At 39.9% G+C, this 27,871-nt stretch overlaps 3 protein-coding genes across 5 annotated transcripts; 2 read left to right on the top strand and 1 right to left on the bottom strand.

The window, feature by feature from the left end:
• Positions 1 to 87: 87 nt before the first annotated feature.
• Positions 88 to 14,773, top strand: efcab6 (EF-hand calcium binding domain 6). 2 transcript variants are annotated; one of them, XM_028958366.1, is made up of 31 exons: positions 88 to 153; positions 1,179 to 1,368; positions 1,565 to 1,776; positions 1,854 to 1,930; positions 1,999 to 2,068; positions 2,411 to 2,547; positions 2,856 to 2,974; positions 3,112 to 3,230; positions 3,324 to 3,472; positions 3,586 to 3,669; positions 3,760 to 3,877; positions 3,987 to 4,160; positions 5,331 to 5,420; positions 5,520 to 5,680; positions 5,755 to 5,868; positions 6,308 to 6,377; positions 6,470 to 6,560; positions 7,270 to 7,379; positions 7,569 to 7,771; positions 7,930 to 8,017; positions 8,121 to 8,233; positions 8,313 to 8,504; positions 9,018 to 9,170; positions 10,046 to 10,289; positions 10,372 to 10,569; positions 10,653 to 10,880; positions 12,826 to 13,029; positions 13,186 to 13,375; positions 13,491 to 13,675; positions 13,774 to 13,923; positions 14,033 to 14,773. In XM_028958366.1, the coding sequence occupies exons 2-31, from the start codon at positions 1,227 to 1,229 to the stop codon at positions 14,153 to 14,155; spliced, it is 4,308 nt and encodes a 1,435-aa protein (XP_028814199.1). In that variant the 5' UTR covers positions 88 to 153; positions 1,179 to 1,226; the 3' UTR covers positions 14,156 to 14,773. The 2 variants fall into 2 exon arrangements, with proteins under 2 accessions (XP_028814199.1, XP_028814200.1); XM_028958367.1 differs by lacking the exons at positions 13,491 to 13,675; positions 13,774 to 13,923; positions 14,033 to 14,773 and having other exon boundaries at positions 13,169 to 13,241.
• Positions 14,774 to 15,355: 582 nt separating this feature from the next.
• Positions 15,356 to 26,080, top strand: samm50 (SAMM50 sorting and assembly machinery component). Its single transcript, XM_028958259.1, has 14 exons — positions 15,356 to 15,517; positions 15,951 to 16,061; positions 16,162 to 16,263; positions 16,346 to 16,433; positions 17,280 to 17,386; positions 22,872 to 23,002; positions 23,117 to 23,204; positions 24,039 to 24,167; positions 24,257 to 24,328; positions 24,395 to 24,481; positions 24,684 to 24,822; positions 25,050 to 25,196; positions 25,483 to 25,624; positions 25,776 to 26,080. Exons 1-14 carry the CDS (start codon positions 15,497 to 15,499, stop codon positions 25,819 to 25,821), a joined length of 1,410 nt encoding a protein of 469 aa, XP_028814092.1. The 5' UTR covers positions 15,356 to 15,496; the 3' UTR covers positions 25,822 to 26,080.
• uqcc6 (ubiquinol-cytochrome c reductase complex assembly factor 6) lies at positions 26,077 to 27,314 on the bottom strand. 2 transcript variants are annotated; one of them, XM_028958260.1, is made up of 3 exons: positions 27,246 to 27,314; positions 26,711 to 26,845; positions 26,077 to 26,628 (listed from the first exon to the last, which is right to left on the bottom strand). In XM_028958260.1, exons 2-3 carry the CDS (start codon positions 26,816 to 26,818, stop codon positions 26,539 to 26,541), a joined length of 198 nt encoding a protein of 65 aa, XP_028814093.1. In that variant the 5' UTR covers positions 26,819 to 26,845; positions 27,246 to 27,314; the 3' UTR covers positions 26,077 to 26,538. The 2 variants fall into 2 exon arrangements, with proteins under 2 accessions (XP_028814093.1, XP_028814094.1); XM_028958261.1 differs by lacking the exon at positions 27,246 to 27,314 and adding an exon at positions 26,963 to 27,239 and having other exon boundaries at positions 26,711 to 26,880.
• Between the last annotated feature and the right edge of the window lie 557 nt (positions 27,315 to 27,871).

The raw sequence follows: 27,871 nt of genomic DNA, 5'->3' as shown, positions 1-27,871 counted from the left end.
GCCCCCCGTTCCCATGGCAACCCTGCATACAATCGCTCTGGACGCTCCATGGCGACCGGCGAGCGTCTGATGTCTTGGTAACAGCGTAGGCCAGACCAGCGAGAAGAAGACCGCGTTAGCACGAATGGTAGCATTGAGCGTCTGGATCAAAAGGTGAGGATCCGTCATTTATACGTCTGCCAATAACCTTTATATTTAATTTATACTGTCTGTCAATCACCTGTATATGGTTCTGTACTCACACTAAACATGTCAGCAATGTGTAACAGGCATTATGTGCAGGTTCCAATTTCCCCACTCCATCTTTGCTGAAAAGACCATACAGATCAGGAGTGCCATGTCCCTGTTGTACCTGTTGTCCCTGTTGACCCTGTGGGTAATGCTTCTTGCCTGGAAAGCAGGTTGCGCTGCTTGGGCTGGGGCTGTGTAGATGTAACCAGGTTTCACCAGAGGCAGGCACATTTATTCTCCACACTGCCATTTTGCATGCTTAATACAAGTTATACTGGGACATACACACTGCCTGCATTACTGATATAGTTATTGTTTGGCTCATCAATCGCAATATTACACATGCCACCATGACAAAAAGGAGTGCACATAATGACTGTTACAACTACCCATTGCAATTGCAGAATCTGGAACATGTAAATACATTGAGCAGCATTGCACAACGTTGGATAAGAAATGTCTTACTTTGACAACTGTTAGAATGAGCAACTGAAAACCAAGCATATCAGATTTATATTATCAAGTTTTGTCCTGAGCAAGATTCTAAGTAAAGTTTTATAACGTCAGCGGATGAAACATTTGGTAGTAGCCTTACCTTCTAGGCCAACTACCTTTAAGGTTTAAGAAGGCTATCACCCATACAGAGCTGTCATCAAGGCTGCCAAAAATATTGTTGCTTACGTTTATTAGAAATAATTATAAAGTATTTCTGAACAGAGTAGCAGTGAAAGAATATTCAAACAAATTAAGTGTATTAAACTTTATGGAGCCTCGAAAGCCAGACTGAGAACTTTGAAAATAATGAATCAGAATTTACTCTTAATATTTAATTATTTAATCAAAAAAGGCTTGCTTAACGTTAAAAGTACAATTCCCAATAACAATTTCAAGAGAGAGGTCAGGTGTTTTATTATAAAAATTGGTGTTATGTCTAAAATGGTTTACAGACTTCAAGAGCCTTCAGTAAAAGTCTTTGTAAGCAGGGAAGATCAATAATGTCCTCAGTGGCTTCCAGTCTGGGCTTGGAAAAGCTGTACCCTACCTCCAGAGGACTGGTAATTGCGCCAAGGCCTATGAGCTCACATCAACCACAGACAAGAAACATCCTAAAGAGAAAAACTCTCAGATCGGAGTCTGGTTAGTATTTTTGATTTATGTAAATGTGTACAGGTATGTTGTTATATGTATAGTGTCTTGATTACTTTATATGTCTACAATACATATATACTCTAGCTGTATGCGCACACAAGGGTGTAACTGTGCACGATTTCAACAAACCGACGATTTGTTTGTCAAATTTCTGGTCCTGCTTTTCTTGTGTTTTCTGCTTCAGTTCAATCAGTTGCAGATCAGAACCTCTCAGTGGCCGACTTGGAAAGTTTGCTTCCTCAAAAGGTGGAGGAGAAGAAAGGTGACTTGAAGGCAGCTTTTGAAGCATTTGACACTGAAAGAAGCTTCACCATCACCAAGGGGGAGTTCAGAAGGGTCATTGAGCATTTTCTTATTCCTCTCAATCACTCCCAATTTGAGGGTTTGTTAGTAAATGTAAGTACAGCGACTAAATTAATGAAGCAGTCCAAAAATATATTAGTCATTTTATTAACATCTTTATCTTGAATTAGGTTCCCAAGAAGAGTAATGGGAGCATTGCCTATTTGGAATTCCTTCAAAGATACAGCAGGTTCTCAACAAAAACTAGGTACTTAGTGTTGTTCACAATTATTTCACGTACCAATGTTGCAAGTCTCAATTCCGCTTTTTTCACAGACTACACAGTGCTACTAGAAGTCAGCAAAACCTGAGCCTGGGAGTTCTCCAATGTCGACTGAAAGATAAGGTCTCTCTGTTAATTCTGAAAAACATAATTACATAAACATGTAGTGTGATAACACATTCTAAATATTTCATTTGTTAGATGGATTTTTGTGAAAGTGAAGTGATTGTCATTGTGAAACAGAACAGCGCACTGTGTAAATGCAAATGACACAATGTGTTCTTTACATTTAACTCATCGCCTTAGTGAGCAGTGGGCAGCCATGAAAGGTGTCTGTGGAGCAGTTTGTGTGGACGGTACCTTGATCAAGGGGACCTCAGTGGCACATTTTGATTGTTGAGAACAAAAATGAGCAAATGTATGGCTTTTCTATTGGGTAAAGATTTATTTTAATTAAATGTGTAGATTGGAAACAACTTGAAAAACATCACAAGGGCCTTCCGCTTGTTTGACTTCAACCGTGACGGGCAGATCCAGCAGCATGAGCTGCGAAGAGTGCTGGAGAGCTACTGTTTTCCCATGAGCCACCTGGAATTTCAAAGGTTTGCTGCATAAAACATTAAGCACTCTCTGTAGCTATGATCATAAGAGAGGTGAAGGACAGACTTTACCTTGAAGTTGTTCTTTAATCATGTGTAGTGCTAGATACGGAAGCCGTAATACTAGCGGTGTTTAACTAAAACTGCAAATGCATTTTTTTGTTATATGGAACTGTGTGGAGTGCATATAGTACACTTTATTCTGATTTTCTACACATTATACTTCGGACCTCGGACCTGTTTTCTTTTTATTATACCGATAGCCCCTTAATAAATAGAAATTCTTGTCTTATACATTTTCTCTCCAACAGACTCTGGTCACATTATAGTCCGAACAATAAGCACACACTGTCCTACAGAAATTTTCTTGAGAGACTTGGAACTGACTGTGACAATTACAGAAAACTTGCACCAGATTCTGTTAAACTAGGTAACAAGGTTTTTATTTTTATCCCCACATTTTGGATGTAAAAATATTAATTATAACCTTTGTCTATTTTAATAGTGGCTGGTAATGGTAATGCAGTTGCAGTTATTTTAAGTGCGTTAACATAATGTTTTTTGCAGCCTTGAACTGGGATGCTGTAAGTCAGGAGCATAAAATAAAGCCAAGAAAGTGTAGTTGGGCAACTCCTGACACGAGTGTTGAAACCTTGGATGAAATCCATGCCAAATTTCTGAAAAAGGTACCAACAAAGGCAAAATGCATGGTATTATGGGGGCAGTAACCTTCAAAAAATGGTATATTAGTAAATCCTGTTTAATGTTAAATGTTACAGATGAGAGTGAACAATGGCCTTGTTCTGAAAGCACTGAAAATATTTGATGTAACTGGCGATGGGTTTGTTTCTCAAGAAGACCTGAAGTCAGTGCTCAGCAGCTTCCTTTTTCCTATGAATCACAGCACTTTTCAGAGTCTTTTAAGCAGGTATGTAGGGTTAGACATAGAATATTATGCCCACATCTCATTCAGTGTACCACATGAATTAACATATTGATTGTTTTTAAGGACTTGTTCTTCACAATTTACTTTTGTCACAGATTTAGAATATCAACTAGTAACCCTGTAGAATGGAAGAAGTTTCTTGATCTGTTTGTAGATAAAGATCAGCCCTCCATGGACATGTAAGTTGTAACAGATTCTCACACAGAGTAATTGACCAGCAATGTTTTGTACTTACAGACAACTGCAACTAAATCATTGTTTTGTCCCAGGGATCCTGTCCCTTCCAGCCATGACCCACCCAATTTTAAAGTAGCCATAAAAAGACTTCAGAAACATGTTCAAGAGGTTTATCCTCTTTTAAAGAGGGCCTTTATGGTCTTTGATGAGGTACAAATTGTGCATCATGTTGCAACCCATTTGAATTTTGTCTTAGGCCACATATTTTTTCATTTTTTAAAACATGTACAATTTACTTCAGTTCTTCCTGTAATTGCAGAATAAGACTGGAGTTCTCACTCAGGCTGAAGTGCGCAGAGTGCTGGAGGCTCTGACCTTTTGCATGACAGACCAGCACTGCAGAAGGCTGCTGGAGCTCTTAGATACAGAGAGCACCGGAGTCATCGATTACCAGCACTTTCTAGACATCTTCCATTCACAAAATTCAATTCTGGTTTGTAAATATTTTGATCATTATTTGATAAATGCTGTGTAAAAATGACTTGTGTTTGATTAAAACAATTTACTTATTAATGACATTGATAATTCTTGACATGGGAACAACAAAAATAGGCAAAGTAGCATTCTGGAGAGGCCAAGTTCTGTGTTTTGTATTTGATTTTAGGTTTAGAGAGCAAATAAAAAATGGGAAACATTATTTAGTCTGAGGGCCCAAAGCCAATAATGCCTGTATTGGAAATGTGAAGATATATGTAGACATTGGTGCTTCTTTTTTTTTTTTTTCCTTGAGCAGACTAATTTGGTCTCATTATTGTTTTGTCAGTATAGTTTGTTTCAAGCCAAATGACTCAAATTGTTCTCTTGTTTATTTTTTTTAACAACAACAATAATAATCATTAATAATAATTATTATTATTATGTTTTTCTATTTCTTCTTCTTCTTTTCCCAAATTTCTATATGCATTTCCTTCTACAGTTTTTAGCGCACATCGTCCAAACTTCACAGGTTATCTGGCCCATAGCAGAGAAGTTTCCAGAGTGGCCGTGCCCGCACTCCTTTTCATTCCCTCTTATAATCGGAAATTTAACCCCTACTCAGTAACTCACGTTTCAATACATTGACATGAAACTTGGTACACACCTTCATCTTTGGCCAACTCTTTCACATTCGCTCACTCTTTATCACTCCATCCTCCAATTCACTCCCATGCATTTTACAGACCAACAGTTGTCACACTTTCCGCCTTCCAACCAATGTAACCATTTCAACCAAATTTAACCTTCTTCCACTCATTACCCTATCCTCCAGTCCTCCTTTTCATCCCTCCATTATTCCAGTGATGCATATTCATTTTACAGAGCACAATGGTCACAATTTGAGTCTTCCAAATAACAAAATTGACATGTACCAAATGAGCTGCATCAATGTATTGTGGCCACGCCCTGTTAGCATTTATGACATTATCATGCTAGTATTAGCATGATAAAATGCTAATTTTTGTATATGGTCTGAACATCATGTTAGCACGCTTCCACTTTCATCTGTGTTATTTTTGGTATGTCGGGTTGTTACAACCCTACTCTGGTTTATTAGTAACCTGGTTTAGTAAAGAACTAAACTGACTTTGATGTAATTTCTACATCTGAAATGTTTTTTTTGTAGAAAAGATTAGCACAAAAGAAGTCTGGAGCTCCACCAGCTCAGAAGTTATTGCCTCAGACACCAATGGAACCAACTGACACATGGGCAACAGTGAGGAACTCTTTATTCAGGCAGTCCATGTTAGAAAATTATACATATTATTTAAAAAAAGAAACCAGGGTGTTTGTGACTGATAGCGTTTGTCTGCAGGTACAGGCGATATTGAGAGACAAGCTTTCAGAACAGCAGGAAGCTGTTCTAAAGTCTCTTACTCAACTTGACCAAGCTCAAAATGGAACGGTCAGCTTACCAGAGTTTCAACGAGTGGTCCAGAATTATGGACTGCCTCTGTCTGACCTTCACTTCCACAGGTGAGACCTTCATCTTCCTGGATGAAGTCTCCTAAACAATGTGTGTGTTTGACTGCATTATTATTTGTTTGTAGGTTGTCTGCAGCGTTTGTAGAATCGGGGGTAGTCCATTACAAAAAAGTCCTGAAGAACCTGGGGGTGCTGAAGCGAAGTGATGTCTCCAGGAGCCCAGACAGTGAAGTTGAGCGGTACAGTGGTTTTGAAAGAGAAGAACTCGGAAACATGTTGTAGCTGTTAAGGTTTTCCTCTGTCTAGCGAGTCTAGTTCTTGCAGTCAAGTTGCAAGTTTGGTAACCTGGAGACCTGGTTTTGAGGCTGGGTAGGCTAACAGCACTCTCCCTTAACTGTGAAAAAGTGACTGTAAGCCCAGTGTCCTGCGCTAAGAATGGGGCTTGTTTATGGGTGTAAAAATTACATAAATGAATAGGGTGACAGACACTCTTGGGAAAATATCAACAGCCTAAGCATTAGGCTGTATCTGACAGAAATTGTTAGCTAACTAGCTTAAGGGCTAATACATTGTTAGATGTAATATGTACAGAGATGAGTGCACACACTTGAAGAGCTTGAGTAATCATGCCATAGCGGATGCCAAAATAAAAATGTTAACTGAGACACTTTCTGCCAGTCTCCAAGAATGTCTCACAACATCTAGCCAAGACCCAAAGGCAGCGCTAGAGGAGAGATATTTCAAGAAGGTGAGTGTGACTGATATAAAGATGTGTTAATGCATCAGTACTGTAAATAAGGTTAAATTATTGCATAAATGAAATAATGCAATACTTGTTAGATTAAAGATGACTGTAGATTGAACCTGGACACTGAGCAGTCTGAAGTTGGTGGACCAATTTCTCATTCTGAATTTACAGCCAAGTTTGAAGGTATGATGAGTTTCAGATCAAATCAGATCATATACTATTATACATCATGTAAGATTTTTCTGGGGGCTTACAATAGTACAAAATGTTATTTATATTCTCATTTTGGTAGCTGATGTGTTTTCTGTATTGTCTGTCATTTCACATTTGCTCTTTATTTTATTTTCTGTCTTTTTAAATTCTCATGCTAAGGTGTTGTGCTAACATGCCATGCCATGTCTTTGTTTGCGTTGCAAATACAGTAATATGAAAAAGTTTGGGAACTTGTTTTAATTTCTTTTGATTATTGTTTATCATTGGCTAAGCTTTAGTAATACCTGTAATAATTTTCCTGGCGTCCAGCACGAGCTGGATGTGATTTTTTTTTTTTTTTTTTTTTTGAGTTTTGTAGTCTTTTCCATAAACCATGATACCGAAAAGTTTTTTTTTTTTTTTTTTTTTTTTAAGATATTTTGAGAGTTGCACTGAGAATCCCATGCAGTCACTCTTCAGTCGAGAATCAAAGAGAAGCACAATTTGCAACTGACCACCATAATTGCTTTTCTCAGGAAGCACCAGAAATATTTGTATCTGTTACGATGACAACAACTTAATGACACAAAACTAATTAGCAAATTAGCTGGGAACTATTTTAATAACTGATTATAATCGTTTAAATAGATTTCTTATTTCAGTCCTAATTTATATAACTTTGTAAATTGCTTCTGTTTAGAGAGCAGATCCCAGGAGATTAGTGAAGACACTGAGGAAAAGAAGTTAGAATTCCTCTCAGCAGAAATCTGTATGTCTCAGCTAAAGAAGAGAATCAAGGATGTGCATGGGGTAATTTTCCTGCCTAAAATGTAATACACTTTGCTATTTCAATTTTAAATATTTTGTCTTTGAGCATAACAAACATAATCAACAAGTATGCAACATTCATACAAAGAATGCCAAAGGGCCTTGTGATTTTCATGCAATTTTCTCTCAGATGCCCCTAATAAAAAACATTTTCATGTGCTTTTCACCCAGGATCTTCTCACTGCCTTCCATCTGATGGATTGGAACCACGATGGCCTTGTTGATCGTAATGACTTCAGAAACCTGTACAACAGCCTCATGTTTGTCATGATGGAGAAGGAGTATCAGCGACTGCTAGACCTGATGGGGCTGAGACTGGGTGCAACCCTGAACTACTCAGAATTCCTCCGAAGGATCCACAGTGTTGGCAGGAGGTCAGGTGCACCCTCTGATATTCTCACAAATTCACATTGATTGCTGCGCCTCATTGTGGGCTCAAACACTAAATGTATTATTAACAGATTCTTATATATAGTGTGTTATCAGTTATACTGTATTACCCATCATATAAACATTAAAATAATCTTTCTAGGTCGGACCATTTGCTTGATCAAGCATGTGAACAGGTTCATAACTATCTCATCTTAAATATGAGGAATAACTGGCCTGAACTGTCAAAGGTGTGTAGTCTTCATATCTTTATCCCTGCTATTTAATAATTAAATGCAAGAATATTCTGTACAGTGGGTAACTTGTAAATAAAACAGTATTACTGTGTTTTAGGCTTTCTTCAGCACTGGTGCTGATGCCATAATCACTAAGAAAGTATTGAAAGATTTATTATATAAGTACCCTTTACCAATCAGTCCCAGAGAATTTGAGAAACTGTGGATGAGGTAAGAATTTCTCCTCTTTGATTTATTGACTGGTCTCAGCATATTTTAATGAAATATTTCTGAAATTGTTGTTAAATAGATACGATGAGGGAGGGAAGGGGTTTATTACCCAGTCAGAGTTCTTGCTGAAGATGACCGGGTTATCTGAGGGCAAAAGAAGTGCCCCTGGTCTTACCAGTGTATTAAGTCTGCCAGACACTAGTTCAGAGCCACAGGGAGATGGAACTATACCAAAGACACCCAACCTGGACACCCTGCTGAAAGATTTAAGGTGAGATTAGAGGAGAGAATCTGGGTTCCGGTTCCAGTTACATCTGGTATTCCAACTTACAATAAGGTGGCCACTTTTCAGCAGATTGAAACACCACTGTGAACCAAGGGCTCCAAATGCTGTTCAGCCCAAAAGAAAACACCACCAGTTGCCATTAGTGAAAAAACTAGTCATGGGCAGATGTCTATAGCATGAGGGCACTGAACAACAGTCCTGAAAGCTCCTTGACATTTAGGGACCTCAAAAGTGTGACCTCTATGGAGTGCAAAATGTTCTATTGAAAAGTCACATAAAGCCATTTCCTCAAAAGCCAAGCCTCAAATAGCAGCCATCAAATCAATAAAGAGCTGCATCATCACCACCTCTGACCACTACATGTATGAACACAATTTTTTGTTGTTGCAGACTGAAGATAGAGAGGCACTGAGTACACTACTATTTTAAAGCCTAAAATGTCTTGCTGCATTATGTTTAGTGCAGTTTAATGGCAGCCAAATTGTTCTCTCTTGACAGAAAGTGTCTTAAAAACAACTTTGAGGACATGAACGCTACCTTTATTGGGCTGGAGAAGAGCAAGGGGTATATTCCAATAGATGATCTATTGTTGTTATTGGGAAAACATGGCTTCCAGACAGAGCAGACGAAGCTAACACATCTACTGGATACGTATGTTCCATCAATGCATATACAGTTTCACATAAATCACCAGTCTATAGATATTTGTTTTACGTTGCAAAACAGTAAATATGTTATGTAAAATTTTGAGGTTCTCCAAAGCAGTGAACCTAGATCATTGTCCTGATTGAGAACTCAGGTGTTCGTCAGCTTGAGGTCACAGTTCAGGGAGGATCCACACCCACCGAAAAAAAACATTTGTTTTGTCAGTCTTGGGGATCTGTTATTAAGATGTTGTGCGACAGTTGCTGAGTATTTTCAAATGCAGCTTAAGACATTCCTTTCCTTTCTTAGTCTATCTTGTAGCTTTCTAATAGTCTGACTTATGCAAGGCAAAACTACAACAGAGTGAAAAAATTATTGTATTCAAAGTTGGGGTCCTAGTGGACCTGAACTGATTACTTCATTGATAGTAACATGAAAGCTTGAATGTCGTTCTGGATAAGGACTTCAATGCCATAAATGTAAATGTAAATGTCTATTTAAGTGATCTTTTGATTCAACTTGTTTGGCAGGAATCAGGGTGAGCCCAGCTTTCCATAAAATGTAAAATGTCATCATTTTAAAAGTGTGACAAACATGCAAATAAGTCAGGAAGCAGTCAAATGTTTTTTTTCACAGCATGTTGGCTGCTTAACATCTCAGGAAGCTGCTTATGATGACAATAGTGCACAAAGTAGTCATGAAGGCAAATAAGCAACTCTGATTCATACTAACATTAGAAAATTCAATGTTTCCTGTATTGAAATTAATATAGTCCATAGAATTTGGGTCAATGTATGACTGGTGGTGTATTTCAAAACAATTATAATTGTATGATGATGTAATTTAATAGCACATTAATATGAGGATTGTATCTTTGTCAGCCTTGGAATCAAGACACATATCAATAAGGTGTCATATCTGGACTTCCTTGAGCATCTTGTTGGATGTCCAGACTCTGTCCCCGTAGTTGAGTCTACCTTGACAGGATCTCAGATTCAGTCTCCTTTTAAAGGACCTGAGGTGACATCTAGAGTGGAGGGAGAGGATGGAGATGAACTGAGCCCCAACAGGGCCTTACAGAAATTAAGAGAACTGGTCACTACCTCATCTGAAACCCTCCACAAGGTACCATAATTTCATATTAAAATGATTCGGTCTTTACAAGTGTGCAAACTTGATGTTATATCCTTTTATTCCATTTTTCTAGGCTTTTGTTGTGTTTGATAAGACAAAAGATGGTGCCATTTCTTTACCAGAATTCCGACGTGTCCTGGACAGCTTTTGCATCAAAATGTCTGATCTGCAGTTTAAACATCTACTGGTGATGCTGGGTGTTAAAGAGGGAGAGGGCAGTGTGGTAAACTGGAAGGAATTTTTACATGACTTCCACCTTAATCAAGAAGAGGTGAAGTAGAAAATGAAACTGTGCGTTTTATCTAATCAAATAATTTCTGCACTGTGTCACTTTATTCTGCATTATTTTGAAAGACATCTTTGGAATGGCTGGATAAAGTGGACCAGTTGAGGTTCCCACATCAGATCCACCCATTATCAACCAGTGATGTCCTGCAAAGAATCCAGGATGTGGTGAGCACCCGTATCCACACCATTGCGAAAGACATGGTGGACCTTGATTATGCCCAGATAAATTTGATCTCCAAAGAAGACTTCAGGCTAATTTGTGATCGCCACTTCATGAGACTGACTTGTGAGCAGGTAAGAAAATGAATGATGCAAGACTTGATTTACGGTCATACCCCAGGAAGAACTCATCAATGCAAGGTCCTGCCCCTTATTAAAATACAGTAACACATGCTTATTTGACCTATATATCTCATGTATTCATAATTTTACTACTAATATGAATTCCATTTATTGTTGACTGATATCCATACTGATATACACACCTGTATTTGACTGAGAAGTATGTTATGGGGGAATCCAACTGTACTGAAGTGAGAACACACAGTAATTATAATTATTTCATCTTTCATAATAAGTCTGAGTCTCAGTCTCCAATAGAGGGAGTGCTTACAACTTTGACCACTTATTAATCCCATTCGTTGAACCACTACACCCCACAACTGGTGACTTGGAGTGAACTGGCACAAAATAGCATTTTTTAAAACAAACCCGATTCACTCTGCAAATTGTGAATAAAAAAGAAATCCAATAATTTACAAATCTTATAAACTTCTATTTTATTAAAAATAGACTATAGATGACATGTCAGATGTTGAAAGTGAGACATTTTAAAATGTCATGCCAAATAGGTAGCAATAAGAGGCCGGAAAAGTTAAATGCACCTATAACCAATTTGCAGCTTATTAGGTCAATTAGCAACATAATTGGGTATAAAAGAGCCTCTCAGAGTGGCAGTGTCTCTCAGAAGTCAAGATGGGAAGAGGATCACCAATGCTGTGGCAAAAAATAGTGGAGCAATATCAGAAAGGAGTTTCTCCAGAGAAAAATTGAATTTGATGTTATCATCATTTACAGTGCATAATATCATCCAAAGATTCAGAGAATCTGGAACAATCTCTGTGTGTAAGGGTCAAAGCCACAAACCATATAGGATGCCTGTGATCTTCGTGCCCTTAGATGGCACTGCATCACATACAGGAATGCTACTGTAATGGAAATAAAACATGGGCTCAGGACTTCCAGAGAACATTGTCAGTGAACACAATCCACCATTCCATTCACCGTTGCCAGCTAAAACTCTATAGGTCAAAAAAAAAAACCATATCTAAACATGTTTCAGAAGCACAGGTGTTTTCTCTGAGCCAAGGCTCATTTAAAATAAAAAGTGAAGTGATTTTCAGCACACGGTGCACACAGTGCAATTTGTCCCCTGCATTTAACCAATCACCCTGAGTGAACAGTGGGCAGCCATGACAGGCGCCTGGGGAGCAGTGTGTGGGGACGGTGCTTTGCTCAGTGGCACCTCAGTGGCACCTTGGCAGATCGGGATTCGAACCGGCAACCTTCTGATTATGGGGCCGCTTCCTTAACCGCTAGGCCACCACTGCCCATTTAAAATGGACTGTGGCAAAGTTGGAAACTGTTTTGTGGTCAGACCAATCCAAATTTGAAGTTCTTTTTGGAACACTGTGACGCCATCTGGACTAAAGAGGACAAGGGAACATCTGTAAAGGCACCATCAATGCTGAAAGTTATATCCCATTTCTAGAACAACATTTGCTCCAGTCCAGATATTTTACCCATAGAAAAGAAGATAAAGAATACCTAAGACAGTTGAAGAACAAGAAGGATGGGACAACATTCCTATTCCTAAACTTGAGCAACTTGTCTCCTCAGTCCCCAGACATTTGCAGACTGTTAAAAAAAGAAGAGGGGATGCCACACAGTGGTAAACATGGCCTTGTCCCAACTTTTTGAGATGTGTTGATGCAATGAAATTTGAAATCAACGTATTTTTCTCAGTTTAAACATTTGATGTCATCTATGTTGTATTCTGAATAAAATATTGAAATTTGAAACTTCCACATCATTGCATTCCTTTTTTATTCACAATTTGTACAGTGTCCAAACTTTTTTGAAACCGGGTTTTGTAAAACTTGTTTAGTAAATGATTAGGGTTCATCTTAATAATTGAATATTTGAATTCTCTATAATATATTATTTCCAATTCTTTTAGCTTGACAACTTGTGGAATGTTCTGCCAGTCAACTCCTCTGGTAACCTGGAGTACCGTAAGTTCCTGAAGGTATTTAGTGATGACAGAAGCAGGCCTGTCAGTCAGAAGAGTGAAGGACCCACATCACTGGTGCCATCTACAGCGACTAAGGGCAAACTTGTCAGACGTCCCAAAACTGCCTCAAGTTCCACTGGGTCAATAATGGTACAGATGTTCATGATCTGTTTTTGCCTGTATTGCAAAACAGTGTATCACATGCTGCTACAATTACTTAATTGCAAAATATATAATTAATTAGTTAAACCTTTTTTTTATGGAGTGTTTTATCATTTCCACAACCTAGTGAGGTTCTCTTCTTAGTCAGTAGAGCTTCCTCAGCAGACGAAGCGTCCATCTACGGCAGGGGCCAGGACAACCCCACTACTGAGCTCTGATGCTCTGGAGACAGGGCTCCATTCTCAAATCCAGAGCAACTGGAAGGAGATTCAGAGGAGGTGCTGGCAGGTCGATTCAGAGAGGCTAGGAGACATTGATACCATCAGATTCTTGGGTATTACAACCTCACGGAATGTGGGGAAAATACCAACAATATCAAAAGACACAATATCTCCATGCATAAGAATGACTTTTTAAAAGGATTTCTCTCATTTTTTTTTTGTTGTCAGGCATTCTGAAGGATCTCTATATTGAGATGTCTGAGCTGGAATTGGAGCACCTGGCTCTTCAGTACAACATGAAGAACACTGGGAGATTCTCATACACCAACTTCCTGCACCACTTTGTGCTCATGACCAGACCTCAGACCATCAATGCATTTAAGAGAAATAAAGTGCCACTCCCAAAAACGCCAGTAAGCACATGTAGTGGATGTTACATTTATTTATTTATTTTTGACATATTTCATGATTCATGAAGTTGCTACAACTGAAACATATGTATGGCTGTTAGGTCAGGACAGGACCTCTGAATGCAGAGTACGTAGAGGTCATGCTGAGAATATGTGACCCTGTTCGCCAGTCCTGGAGGTCCATGAAGCAGTGCTTTTCATTTTTTGACCGAGACCGGAGTGGAAAGGTTTCACTTCATGAGTTTACCAAGGTATCCTAAATTTGTCAAAAAACAAACAAGCGATATAATACTAATTATGCAGATAAGGTTAACTACTGGACACAACCTCATTTTAAATAATTGCATTTCTTTTTAACAGGTTATGAGGCGAAACAATGTGAAACTCTCTGAGGAAGACTTCTTTCAGCTTTTCTCTTTCTTTGACAATGAAATGTCCGGAAAGATATCATATGGTGACTTTTTACATTCCTTCCTGATCTAAAATACACCAACCCATGGGGTTGGTGTGCCTCATGATTGTTATGTTTATCATGGCAGCAGTTTCTAAAGGCAGTTCATCTTCTTAAACTTTGTCATTACGTGCCTAAAAAGAATACTGTTCCCTGTTAAAATATAATTTCGTTGGAATTCTAAATTAATTTCATTAATCACAATTCACATCTGATTTTAATAGTTAATGGACAGACTTAACAGACAGTTAATGTCTTGTTAAATGGTATCAACACAATTTTTTTTGCATTTCCTTGCTGCTTCTAGGGTGGTAGTAGCCTAGTGGGTAACACACTCGCCTATGAACCAGAAGACCCGGGTTCGAATCCCTCTTACTACCATTGTGTCCCTGAGCAAGACACTTAACCCTAAGTTGCTCCAGGGAGACTGTCCCTGTAACTACTGGTTGTAAGGGCGTCTGATAAATGCTGTAAATGTAAATGCTTCTTGAAACAAACTTTACTGGAGTAATTACATTAATTGTGGCTTGGTATGGACTTACTACAGCAGGTATTTGTTTGGTTAATAAACTTTAGAGATTTATTTTAAAATTGTTATCCTACTAACCAGTATTTAGAAGTGATGTGACACAAAATGACACAAAGTGTGTGTTGACACAAAAATGACTGTATGTTTATATTTTTTGACTGTTAAACCGCTCTGTATTTAACTTGAACATGTATTTGAAACATTATGATTATGATTTTTTTTCCCTTTAACCTTTTTATATGGGAGGTTTTATATTCAGTTTCAAATGTACCAAAATGATACCTGTGGGATACAAATTATATTAATAAAATCCATTAAAAAACATCCATCTCATGTTGCCTGGCCTTGGTAAACCTGCTCACAAGGTTGTTGCAGTATAGGCTGTTCTTGTCTGTGGTTCCCTGGTGGTGGAAGGAAGCGACCAAATGTCCAAATCTCATTTTTGTACTTGCATGCTTTTCAAAACCTTTAAGCAATTCATACTGTTAATGTATACACTTGTAGGAGCAAAGATAGAGACAGAAAGAAACGCTGGTTATGTCTTGAGACTTTACTGAGAAGGTGGGGACAGGAGGGGGACTCGATTGTATGATCGATCCCTCTCACTTCTACACGAGACTAAGAGCGACCGTTTCGCAGGGATGACTTGACGTCAGTCCGCCAGGGGGCGGTGTTGAAAATAAATCCTTACCTTAAACACAAACGAAGAAGAAGCCTAGACAAGAACTGTCATGAGATCCCGCGATAGTGGAGCTTGATTCTGTACTCTGACATCTTCGCTGACTCCCGCTTTTCTTACCGGCACCGGGCGGATTCTGTTTTTTCGTCCGCTCGATAGATAGAGATGGGGACTGTTCACGCTCGGGTAAGAACAGGCGCCATTGAGGCGTAGCTGCAGCATTTCCCCATATGACCTCTGCTCAGTGTCAGTCTGTAAACTCTGTAGCCTAAGAGCTGAGCAGCCCCACCTTCGTTCACACACGCTCAACGAAGCCGAAATTCTTATTATTAATATACAAGTAGTAACTAATACGTTACTGTTACTGATCACCCTCACTCTTATGGTGGTGCAACAGCAATTTGAAGCAATTTGTTCACCTTAATTATAGTCCGGTGTTATTGATTGTATGAAGCTCTTAATCTTGCTCGCATATAGCTTTTATCAATAGCAGAGTACAATAGAAAGACGAGCTTCGTGCTGCATGCTTCACTACGTGGAAAAGCAATATAACGTAAGACAGAAACCTGAAGAAAGGTTCTCGGTCGTGACTTTTTTTTTTTACTGTTCACACCTGCAGAGTCTCGACCCCCTGCCAATGCAGGGACCTGAACTGGGCGTTCATGCTGATGATCTGGACCTGCCAGAGCCAGAGCATGAAACAAAACAAGAGGTTCTTGAAAACAAAGATGTGAGATCTTTCTTAAATCTGATTGATGTATTTTCTTCATTTCTGAAGTAAATTCGGAAGATTTCATTGCAAGGACTGAAAACCGTTTGTAATGATTTAGGTTGTTGTACAGCGGGTGCATGTAGATGGCCTGGGTAGGACTAAAGAAGACCTCCTCACATATGAAATTGCTGATGTTTTCAAGGCCAGAAACCTCATCGATGTGAGTACTAATGTGATGTGAGTCAGTGTTGACAGATGAAGCATTCTGCTCCAGATTTGAATGTTGTATAATTGCGTTCCAGGTAATGAAGAAATCTCATGAAGCCAGGCAGAAGCTGCTACGTCTGGGGATATTCAGACAGGTGGAAGTTGTCATTGACACATCACAAGGTAAGTGCAGTGGAGAAATTGAGGGGTCAGGGGTTGTGCATAAAGTTAAATAAGGTAATCAGAATGATATCTTGTAATGATTGTAAAATATGTGACCCACTGAAAGTAGTTTACTTTTATACCCACCGCATTTAATCATAGTGGTAATCATAGTGGTGGCCTAGCGGTTAAGGAAGCGGCCCCGTAATCAGAAGGTTGGCGGTTCGAATCCCGATCTGCCAAGGTGCCACTGAGGTGTCACTGAGCAAAGCACCGTCCCCACACACTGCTCCCTGGGCGCCTGTCATGGCTGCCCACTGCTCACTCAGGGTGATGGGTTAAATGCAGAGGACAAATTTCACTGTGTGCACCGTGTGCTGTGCTGCTGTGTATCACATGTGACAATCACTTCACTTAAAAAAAAGATATGTTATCGTTGTGGGTTGTGAAGCAGTTGTTTGCTTCAGGATGAATGCTTAGTTTAGTGCACGAGTATCTCACAAGGCAGTCTCAAATTGATCATTATTGTATTTATATTACAATTTAACTTGACATTTCTTTATGACTGTAACATCACAGGGCAGTGGTGGCCTAGCAGGTAAGAAAGTGGACTCGTAACCAGAAGGTTGCAGGTTCAAATCTCAAACCGCCAAGGTGTCACTGAGGTCCCCTTGAGCAAAGTGCCATCCCACCACACTGCTCCTGGGTGCCTTTCATGGCTGTTCACTTATGGTTGATTGGTTAAATGCAGAGGACACATTTGTGCATTGTGTGCTGTGTATTGCCAGAATTTCTCTCAGCTAAATTTGTCATTATTTTCCAATAATGTCAAGACTAGCTGTGATTTTAATATCTAATTTAAACCAGGAGCTGATGCCCTGCCCAATGGGCTGGACGTGACGTTTGAAGTTACTGAACTGCGGCGGCTGACTGGCAGCTACAACACCATGGTTGGGAACAATGAAGGAAGCATGGTGAGAGATCAAGATGACCAGTTAATTTGAGCCTGGGTGGTAGTAGCATTGGATGTAAACAAATAAGTGTGGGGAAAGCAAAATGCAGTGAACTACGGCCAAGACTTTAAAGAATATATATTTACAAATAAGGGAAAACAATATAGAATTATAAAACAAAAAGATACACAGGATCAAAGCAAGACAGTTAGGTAGATCAGAGCTCCGGATAAGCCTCGAAAGTGCAGGAGGCACCACGGCTCTTTTCAAAGGCACAAGCTTCAGTCCCAGCCAATAAGTGGATGCCACCTATCAAGCCACCAACTGTGCCTAAAAGAAACAAACACAAACAAACCCACATGCAGACGTAACACCCCACCCCCCCAAAATTCAAAATCCACTGTAAAAAAAAAAAAAAGTCAAGTCAGCATGACCGGGAAAGGTATCTTCAAAAATATTCTCCATTCCCTTCTTGTAATTGAAGTCCAGGCTGAACCCTTGTAGATACAGACACATAATGCATTGATGAGCATCCTGTTCAGGAAAACAAGAGGGTTACGGTCCATATACAGTCCCAGACAAAAGTCTTGTCGCTTGTGTACAAATTGACCTCAAGTGCTGCTGAAATATATTTCTAATGAAGATTTTTTTTTTTAACAAGATATTGCTCATTTTGTTCAGTGCAAAACAAAACTGTCAAAAAGTATTCTAATTCAAAGCTTGGTAAAGCACAATTCAATATTGCAAAGACATAAGTGTTGTCATATGAGCTTCACCTGTGACTAATAATGGATCAATTAGGTCTCAGTTGTGTATAAAAACTAGACCTTCACATCAACTGCAACTAGACCTCTGCAAACATGCCTAAGATTCACTCAGATCCACTGCTGATGTGGCAGACACCTTCAGCATGTCTCAGCGTCAAGTACAGAAGATAAAAAAAAAAAAGATTTGAAGAGACTGGAGACGTTTTTGACACTCCCAGGTCAGGCAGACCCCAGAAGTCCACTGCAGCAGAGCTCACCTGAAGTCCCTGTGTCAACCAGAACAGTTTCTGTCTCGAAATGGCCTCCATGGTCGAATAAGTGCCCAGAAACCAGCACAAAACAAAAGACAATTGAAAAACCGTGTGGCATTTGCCAAGGCCCACAGCCTGCTAAAGGGATGGATGCTGGAAAAGTGGCAGAAGGTGGATTTTTAAGATGAATCTTCTGTTGAATTACACCACAATCACCGCAAATATTGCAGGAGACCTACTGGAGCCTGCATGGATCTGAGATTCACCCAGAAAACAGTGAAGTTTGGTGGCGGAAAAATCATGGTCTGGGGTTACATCCAGTATGGGGGAGTGCGAGAGATCTGCAGGGTGGAAGAAAACATAAATAGTCTGAAATACCAAGAAATATTTTATATTCTACCTTCCCCTTCTATATTCCCAACCATAAAAGTATGTAGCACATACTTCCATCTCCACAACAAAGTTCCTCATGGCGAAGAAGATACCCAGTCACCAGACATGAACATCATTGAGCATGTGTGGGGTAGGATGAAAGAGGAAGCATGGAAGACGCAACCAAAGAATATTGATGAACTCTGGGAGGCATGCAAGACTGCTTTCTTTTGCTATTCCTGATAACTTCATCAATAAATTGCATGAATCCTTGCCAAACCGCATAGATGCAGTCCTTCAAGCTCAAGTAAGTCATAGAAGATATTAAATATTTGGATCTCACAGCACCACTACTTCATTTGTATTTGCAGTAAATGTGTTCAATTTCTGTATAGGCAACAACTTTTGTCCTGATCTTTCTGTCTTTTTTCAGTGAAACTAATTCATTTCAATGCATTAAACATCATTTGGTAGGGTTTTAGCTTTTCATATGAGCTATTTCTAACACCAATTGATTAATTAAAAGTCAGGTTAATAGCAGGTGTTCTAAAAAATAAAACCAAATATTCCTAATCAGATTATAACTAACAACATAACATTTACAAATATATTCAAATGCAACAATAACACTTCTCACTATTTCCAATAGTAACAAAACAAAAAAAGAGTTTGCATAGTTGAAAAAGGATGTATCTCAAAGCATGAACTTTCCCTTTGTGAGCTACTGGGGTGGAAATTGAATAAACTTTATTTTGTGACTGGGTCCTCCAATTTTTCCTAGTTTCTTTTTGTGGGGTAAACACCCAGTGTAATCTGTATGAATAAATTGCATGTGAAAACAACATGTATTTTTAATATATCTCAAAATCACATACAGTATGTCTCAGTAGGCCCCACAGTTGACACCCCCCACACTTGACCCTTCTGCGCACAAGGAAAAACGCCTCACAAAAAAACAAAAAAATTATAAAAAAGAAAGGAAGAAACCTTGGGAAGAAGTGATACAGAGAGGGGCCCCCTTCCAGGGTAGAGTGAGCCTACAAGTGGTGTCAGTGCAGGGTTTGTGATTGTCCAATAAGAGAAAAAGGCCTACAGTTGTAGAGGTGGAGAAGTTCAAAGTGTAGTCCAGTGTCATGGTGTACATTACATGTCCATTATGATGCTACTGGTCCATTTGAAAATCCCTGAAGTTTTAGTTGTTACGGTGGTGGTGGCTGTGGTGACCCTCTGGTTCATTTCATGCTAAGTCCTTGTTTAGCAGGTGTAAGGAACCAGGATTTATCTGCTGGTCTCTTCACTGGAGTCTGCCAGTAGACTACTGGCGCTTGATTCAGTGTCTCTGTGAAAACAAACAGAAGCAGCGGCACGACTGGTACTGAAATATGTGGTTATAGTGGTATATTGGAGCTACAGTGGCCCTGTACCCTAACCACGACATCCTAACTGAATTTTGTCTGTGCTTATCAGGGGGACTGTGTGATAAACTGGACTTAAACACTGAAACTGAACACTGACCGGCAAGCTGTTCCACAACTGCAGAGCTCTATATGAGAAGGATCTGCTCACCAGCTGTGACCTTCTGTACTTTGGGTACCATTGATCGCAGAGGTCGTAAATAATTAAAAGTTCACTCGGGTACTGCGGGTCCATTTAGAGCTTTATAGGTCAAAAGTAGGATTTTGTAGTCAATCCTAAATTTGATGGGTAACCAGTGTAGTGATTGTAAGACTGGGGTGATGTGGTCAAATTTCCTGGTTCAAGTTAGAACTCTGGCTGCAGCATTCTGTACTAGCTGGAGTTTACTCATGCACCTACTAGAGCATCCAGGCAGTAATCTAACCTTGATGTGATAAAGGCATGGACCAATTTTTCTGCATCAGGCATAGAGATGATATTTCTTATTTTTGCAATCTTTCTAAGATGAAAGAATGTTATCCTTGTGAAATTATCTACATGCGAATTGAATGAGAGATCAATGAGAACACCTAGATCCTTTACTTCAGTAATTGGTGAGACAGAAAGGCTATCCATAGTTATGATGTAGTCAGCCAGCTTATGTCTGGCTGCTTGAGACCCAAGTATGAGAACGTCTGTCTTATCAGGGAAAGTTGTTGAGCATCCACTGTCTAATGTCCTTCAGACAATTATCTATTCTGTTCAGCTGCTGCCTCTCATCTGGCATTGCTGATAGATTCAACTGTTTGTCGTCAGTGAAGCATTGAAAGCTAATACCGTGTTTGCGAATGATGTCACCTAAAGGTAACATGTATAAGGAAAATAGCAACAGACCTAGGACAGAATCTTGTGGAACACCGAGCTCTACGAATCACCATTGATGTCCACAAACTGATCCCGATCGGTCAGATATGATCTGAACCATACAAGGGCTAAATCCCAACAACATTCTCTAACCTGTCAAGGAGAATAGCGTGATCAATATTGTCAAGCGCTTCCCTGATCAGAGGCCAACAGCAGGTCATTAACCACTTTAAGCAGTGCTGTCTCAGTGCTATGATGAGGTCTAAATCCCGATTGATATACTTCATGAATGTTGTTGCTGTCTAGGTACATGCACAGCTGCTGGGCTACGACTTTTTCTAAAATTTTCTATATAAAAAGAAGGTTGGATATCGGTCTATAATTCAAAAGCTGACTGCGATCAAGATCAGGCTTTTTAATCAGGGGTCTAACGACTGTTACCTTGAGTCAACTTGGTACATGGTTGGTGCTAAGAGACGAGTTAATAATTTTAAGGATCATTATACCAAGGTATAACATTTTTATCTCTTACTATCTTCCTTTTGAGGGTAGCGACACTATCTAACGTACTATGCATTATTAATTCTAGACATTTGGTCGCTTGGTCGAGTTCAGTGGGGTCTGTCGGTGAGTTGATCAGCTTTGGAAAAAATTGTTAGGGTATTATTAATCCTCAGATCTGTACTTGATGTATTTGTCCATTTGTCTCTATAACGAGGGGAGTTGATTTTATTGTGTCAAAGACATCGCTTTAAAAATCTAATATTATTTCAGATTGCGGAAGAGTGACTGTCTTCTATATTTAAACCGAAGGTCAGTACAAGATCGAGCGTGTGACCACCTTCATGAGTAGGTCCTGTTATATGTTGGTTAACTCCAACTGAGTGTAGTATAGACAGGAATACTGTTCTTAGCGAGTCTTTTAATTTATTACAGTGGATGTTAAAGTTGCCGACAATTAAGGCTTTATCCACAGATTCAACCAGGTTGGAAACAAAGTCTGTAAATACACTAAGAAACTCGGAGTAAATAATAAACTCTGTCTATAAATAATAATCAAAGGAATGAACATATGATTTTTATTTTGCGAGACTACTCTCAAAAGAGTTAAATCCATGTCCGGGTTTTTGTGTAATACCAAGGTTATCATTATAAATTACTGCAACGCCACCTCCTCTTCCAGTTAAGAGAGGTTGGTGTACATAGCTGTATCCAGGAGGACTAGACTCGTTTAATGCTACAAATTCATTTTGTTTTAACCCCTGATCTGTAATAATTTCATTAACAATGAGCATTTTAGGTGTGAGAGATCTAACATTTAATAATCCTATTCTTATATTAGAGGTGCTGGTGGTGTGTTCAGTTGGAATGATAGTAACAGGTAATAAATTGCTGAAACAGACACCACGTCCAGCCTGGTAGTGATGCTGAACAAATGACTTTGGCCATTTGGTGCCCCAAAAAATCCAAAAAATGGGCAGCGCCGGATATGTCTACACTTATGAAAGGGGGACATCACAAATATTAATTTGATTTACATTACACATGTACACTTTCAGGTGCATTACGAAGACCAAAGGGCATTACCGAATACTGCGTAAAGCATTCTGGGGTTACAAAAGCTGCAATTTCTGCAGCACGAGCTGTCAAGGGCACTTGCTGGTAGACTTTTAAGCAAGTCTTTGAGTATTTTTAAGCAAGTGTGTTTGAGCAAGACACTTAATTGCTTCATTGACATATTGAAAGTCGCATGGTGACTCACAGAGACATGAGTCTGTTCCTGTGTTTTGGGCTACATACAATTTGAATTTCTCTCCCTGTGTGCTATTGAATCACTGTGTCTTCTGCTGTTTTCAGGTCCTGGGCCTTAAGCTTCCCAATGTTTTTGGACGGGCTGAAAAGTTCACCTTCCAGTTCTCTTATGGCACAAAAGAGACTTCTTACGGCCTGTCCTTCTTCAAGCCACAGCCTGGACACTTTGAACGCAAGTGCGTGTTTGTGGAAACTTGCACAGAGCGGGCCGGATCTTGCACATAATTTTAGTCACACTAGTGACATGGCCACCGTGGATTTATTGATTTTAACGCTGATCTTTGTTGCAGTTTTTCAGTCAACCTGTACAAAGTCACCGGCCAGTTTCCATGGAGCTCGCTGAGAGAGACCGACAGAGGCATCTCCACAGAACTGAGTGTGAGCGTCCAACCTTCCCAGTATTTTCGCAGCCACGCCCACATACATATTTATCCAGTCCACCATGCCTTTAAATATAGTGGATTGGCTTTTGAGGTCATTTATTAAATTTCATGACTCGCAGACTGATGTTTTCATGTAGGTTTATTTATGTGGGTACTGCAGGAACTTTCATATACTTGTCCATTTTGGGGGAAGTGGAAAACATCGTACCAGACTGCCATCCTTCCTGACCTTCCGTGGAGTTGAGCTGTTTTAATATTTGTCATTTGTTTTGTTCTGCCTGTAATGAAAAGGAAACAGATTTTTGCTGTTATCAATGTTTAGATACATAACAGTGAGGGTCAGAATCAGATGGCTTTTTTGGGAAAAGTCTTTGATAAAAGCTACCAAAGAGGACACACCCATATTGGTACACAAGTTCAGACGAAGCTCCTGTAAATTTGGTGGAATGTCACCCATGTCCCTGGTGATGAAAGTGAAGTGATTGTCACACGTGACACACAGCAGCACAGCACACAGTGCACACAGTGAAATTTGTCCTCTGCATTTAACCCATCACCCTGAGTGAGCAGTGGGCAGCCATGACAGGCGCCCGGGGAGCAGTGTGTGGGGACGGTGCTTTGCTCAGTGGCACCTCAGTGGTACCTTGGCAGATCAGGGTTCGAACCAGCAACCTTCTGATTACGGGGCCGCTTCCTTAACCGCTAGGCCACCACTGCCCCTGCCCCCTGCCCCTTATGATAAGATGTTTGGACATTTAACTGAATGAAATGTTCCAGTCTCTATGCTTTGAAAAGTATGAATGAAATGGCTCTCTCTCTCTGTCTGTAGTTTCCCATCTGGAAGACGAACCACACGCTGAAGTGGGAGGGGGTGTGGAGGGAACTGGGCTGTTTAGCACGCACAGCCTCGTTTGCGGTCAGAGAGGAGAGTGGCCATTCCCTCAAGTCCTCCCTTTCGGTACATTCCCCCTCTTGTCCACTTGCTTATCTCTTATTTGCCCTACTGCTCTACTTTCTTCATACTGTTACACTGATTTCTCTGAACAGCATGCCATGGTCATTGACACCAGGAACTCCACCATCCTACCGAAGAAAGGGGCCTTATTGAAAATCAACCAGGTGTGTATTTAACCACATGCTGAAATACGGCATACTTGGCTTGATTGGTTGTGTTTGTTGTTGTAGGAGTTGGCTGGGTACACAGGAGGAGATGTCAGTTTCCTCAAGGAAGACTTTGAGATCCAGCTAAACAGACGTCTCTTCTGGGATTCGGTGAGCAGCAGAACCCCAAGGTTCCTCCCTCAGTCCACAGGCGGTGATGCAATGCGGGTCCTGTTGTTTATGATAGAGGGGTCTCTACAAGCTGGATAATCAGATTTCAGAATGTTTGCACTTGAAATGATGAGTGTTAAAAACTATTAGGTGCAAGATTTGCAAGATTTTAGGTGCATTTATCTGATGTTTGTATTTTTAGGTATTCTCTGCTTCTTTGTGGGGTGGCATGCTCCTGCCCATCGGAGAAAAATCTTCATCCATTGCAGACAGGTTTTACCTTGGTGGACCTACAAGTGTGAGAGGATTCAACATGTACAGCATTGGCCCTCAGAGTGAAGGTGGGGTTTAAATGTGATCCTGTAATGTTATGTACGATATCCACAGAAGATGTTTGAATATATTTGCTAATATGCTGGCTAAAGAGTATCCATAAAAAATATAACATGGCCTGGAAAAAATTCCATGCTTCAGGAGAGCGCATCTCTACTCCCCTCAAACAAAATGTTTACATATTTTTAGTTCATGTCATTATGAAGATTTCTGTATTTTGCTGTGTTCCTGGCAGGTGACTACCTGGGCGGTGAATTCTACTGGGCAGGGGGACTCCACCTCTACACTCCACTCCCCTTTCGTCCTGGCAGAGGAGGCTTCGGAGACCTGTTTAGGACCCATTTCTTCCTTAATGCCGGGAATCTATGCAACCTCAACTATGGTAGGTGTAAGCGTGCAGGTATGCACCTGTCATGGTGGTGATGTAAACGTGATATAAACGTGCTGGTGCTGTACCCTGACTCCAAAATATTTTGTAATATTTGAATGGTATCTCTATTTAGACCTTACAAAAGGGTCACTGCTGAAACACAGCACACGATGACACAACAAAATGTCTCCTCTACTTTTAACCATCACCCTTGGTGAGCTGTGGGCAGCCATGAGAGGCACACAAACCTCTGACCATTAAAGACTGCATAATGTATTTCTACATGTGACCCACATAGGGGAGGGGCCACAGGCACACTTGAAGAAGCTGGCCGAATGCATCCGCTGGTCATACGGTGCAGGCATCGTGTTGCGCCTCGGTAACATTGCACGACTGGAGCTCAACTACTGCTTTCCAATGGGGGTCCAGAGTGGCGACAGGTACATTGATGTCATTATGTTTTCCTTTTTTACACGCCCAGTAAACTACATTAAACCTTTAGTGGGAGCCAAACTGTATTTTGTATGTCAATGCAGACATTCTGTCAGTCTGATTTTAGACAAAATGCTTATTGTTTAATCTTTTCAACAGGATATGCGACGGCATTCAGTTTGGGGCTGGCATCCGATTCCTATGATCCTTTGAATTCACACAGTGGAGCACCTTGAAATACTGGCATCATAATATTAACTGTTCTGCCACCACACAGGCTTTACAGCACTTATCGGTGTTGTACAGGTGGTTCAAGTCGAACTGCTCATCAAAACAGTTTTGGTGGGTGAAAGCACCAGAAAGGTCAGACCTGGGAAACCACAGTTGGAGAAGAATTCGCTGAGTGCTCTTATCACTTTATTTGTCTAATAATTATGTATATGAATAAAACGTTTCTTCCTTTATTTTTTCTATGTTTCTATTATGTTTATTTCTAAAGTTATCAGATTGGTACGGTGTTCTCCAAACACTTTAACACAAAAGCACTTTCCAAAAATGTGATTGAGTTATAGTAGCCTAGTGGGTAAGACACTTGAACACGAAGCAGAAGACCACAGAGTCAAACCCCACTTACAACCAGTGTGACACAACACTTAACCCTGAGTGTCTCCAGGGGGACTGTCCCTGTATCAACTGATTGTAAGGAGGATAAGGACATATTTAAGCGCATCAAGGACATTATTGTAATACTTTCCCACTTATGATGGTTAAGGTTAATGGTTACACCTGCTGATGTTATGAGCATTTTCAATTCAGCTAATAAACAGTTGACAAATAAAAAAATTTTTTTTTACTAAATAAATATATGAATATTCAAGAAATAGTCACATCATGTACATATATACATTTGAAAGGTCACAAATCACTGCTTCTGTCTGTCCACATCTGGATGTTTCAGCCCCAGCAGCTCTGTCCTCAGCTCTCCTGGTTTTGGTGGAACTTCTGGGATTGTCTTAAGAAGAATGAAAGGAACATGTGAAATTATTGGCATCACCTGTTAATTTGGTATTTTCTGTAGGAGTGAGCGATCGTACCAGATCTGGCCTGTAGTACATATGGACCGCTTGTGCTCCAGCGAACATTGCCGCAATGCTGGCAGTGAACATCCGAAGGTAAGTGGGCCACGACACCCCAGCAGGCATCTTTCATACCCAACTCAGTGCCTGGAGCTGTCACACATGGTCATTTCAGTAAAACCTGCCACCTAAACATGGTCTCTATCAACACCTTTAACGATGTAATATTTATGGCTTCTGAACTGGAAACAACATTGCAAGAAAGATGACCTCTGCGGCGCTGCCATTGCATGACCTTTTCCAGTACTAACGTAGAACGTCCTGAAGGCCACGATGTTAAAAAAAAACACCACAAAAGCAAACCATATAACCTCAATTAAACGTGCACTATTATATATAAAAACCAAAATCTGATATTATCAACCACGCAGATTACGATTCTGTCCTAATCTAATTTGCCCTGATCTGCATTAACCAGCAAGATACTTATCTACATAGAATCATCAGTCAAGTCCTTAATACGCATATGCAGTATGAGTTCTGTATATCTTACTTTCAGCAGTACAGCACTTCCCTTGATGCACGTTGTCATGCGTCGCCTTCACATCCGGGTCTGACTGGCAGCAGCTCTGATTGGATGCACGGCAGCTATGATTATGATTGGCTCATGAGTCACACGTGACTGGAATGACGCAATTCCAAGGTTGTCCACATGATTTCATGATTTTATTATAAGGGACTTTTTTTAAAAGTTAGCTGTTGAATATTGTCTGTCGGGTTATTAAAAACTATTTTAATTGTGTTCTTATGTTATTTTTTGTGTACAAACGAGAAACGATGCAATTAGCCTCCATCTCTACGCAGAAGAAAAATGAAAAAATAATTACAGGAATGTTATGATAACTTAAACTGAAATTCCCTAACATTAAGCAGTGATCTTTGATGTTTTCCTCTTTTATGAACATTTCTCTCAACAGCAACAACTCAGAAATTTAATTTAAAGGTAATTTATGATTATTGCTGTACTTTCTATCAAACTTAAATCCAACTAGTGATCATTGATACTGATGTAGTCGCTCTGGACAAGAGCAACTGCTAAATGCTGTAATAACATGGGCAGCTCTGTGGCTAGTTTTGAAATATATAAACATGAACACTGCTATTACTACAAACTTACTA

Source organism: Denticeps clupeoides, chromosome 17 (assembly GCF_900700375.1).
Source record: "Denticeps clupeoides chromosome 17, fDenClu1.1, whole genome shotgun sequence".
In the NCBI taxonomy this organism is placed as follows: domain Eukaryota; kingdom Metazoa; phylum Chordata; class Actinopteri; order Clupeiformes; family Denticipitidae; genus Denticeps; species Denticeps clupeoides.
Note: the sequence above shows the minus strand (reverse complement) of the source record. Positions and strands in the feature narration are given on the sequence as shown.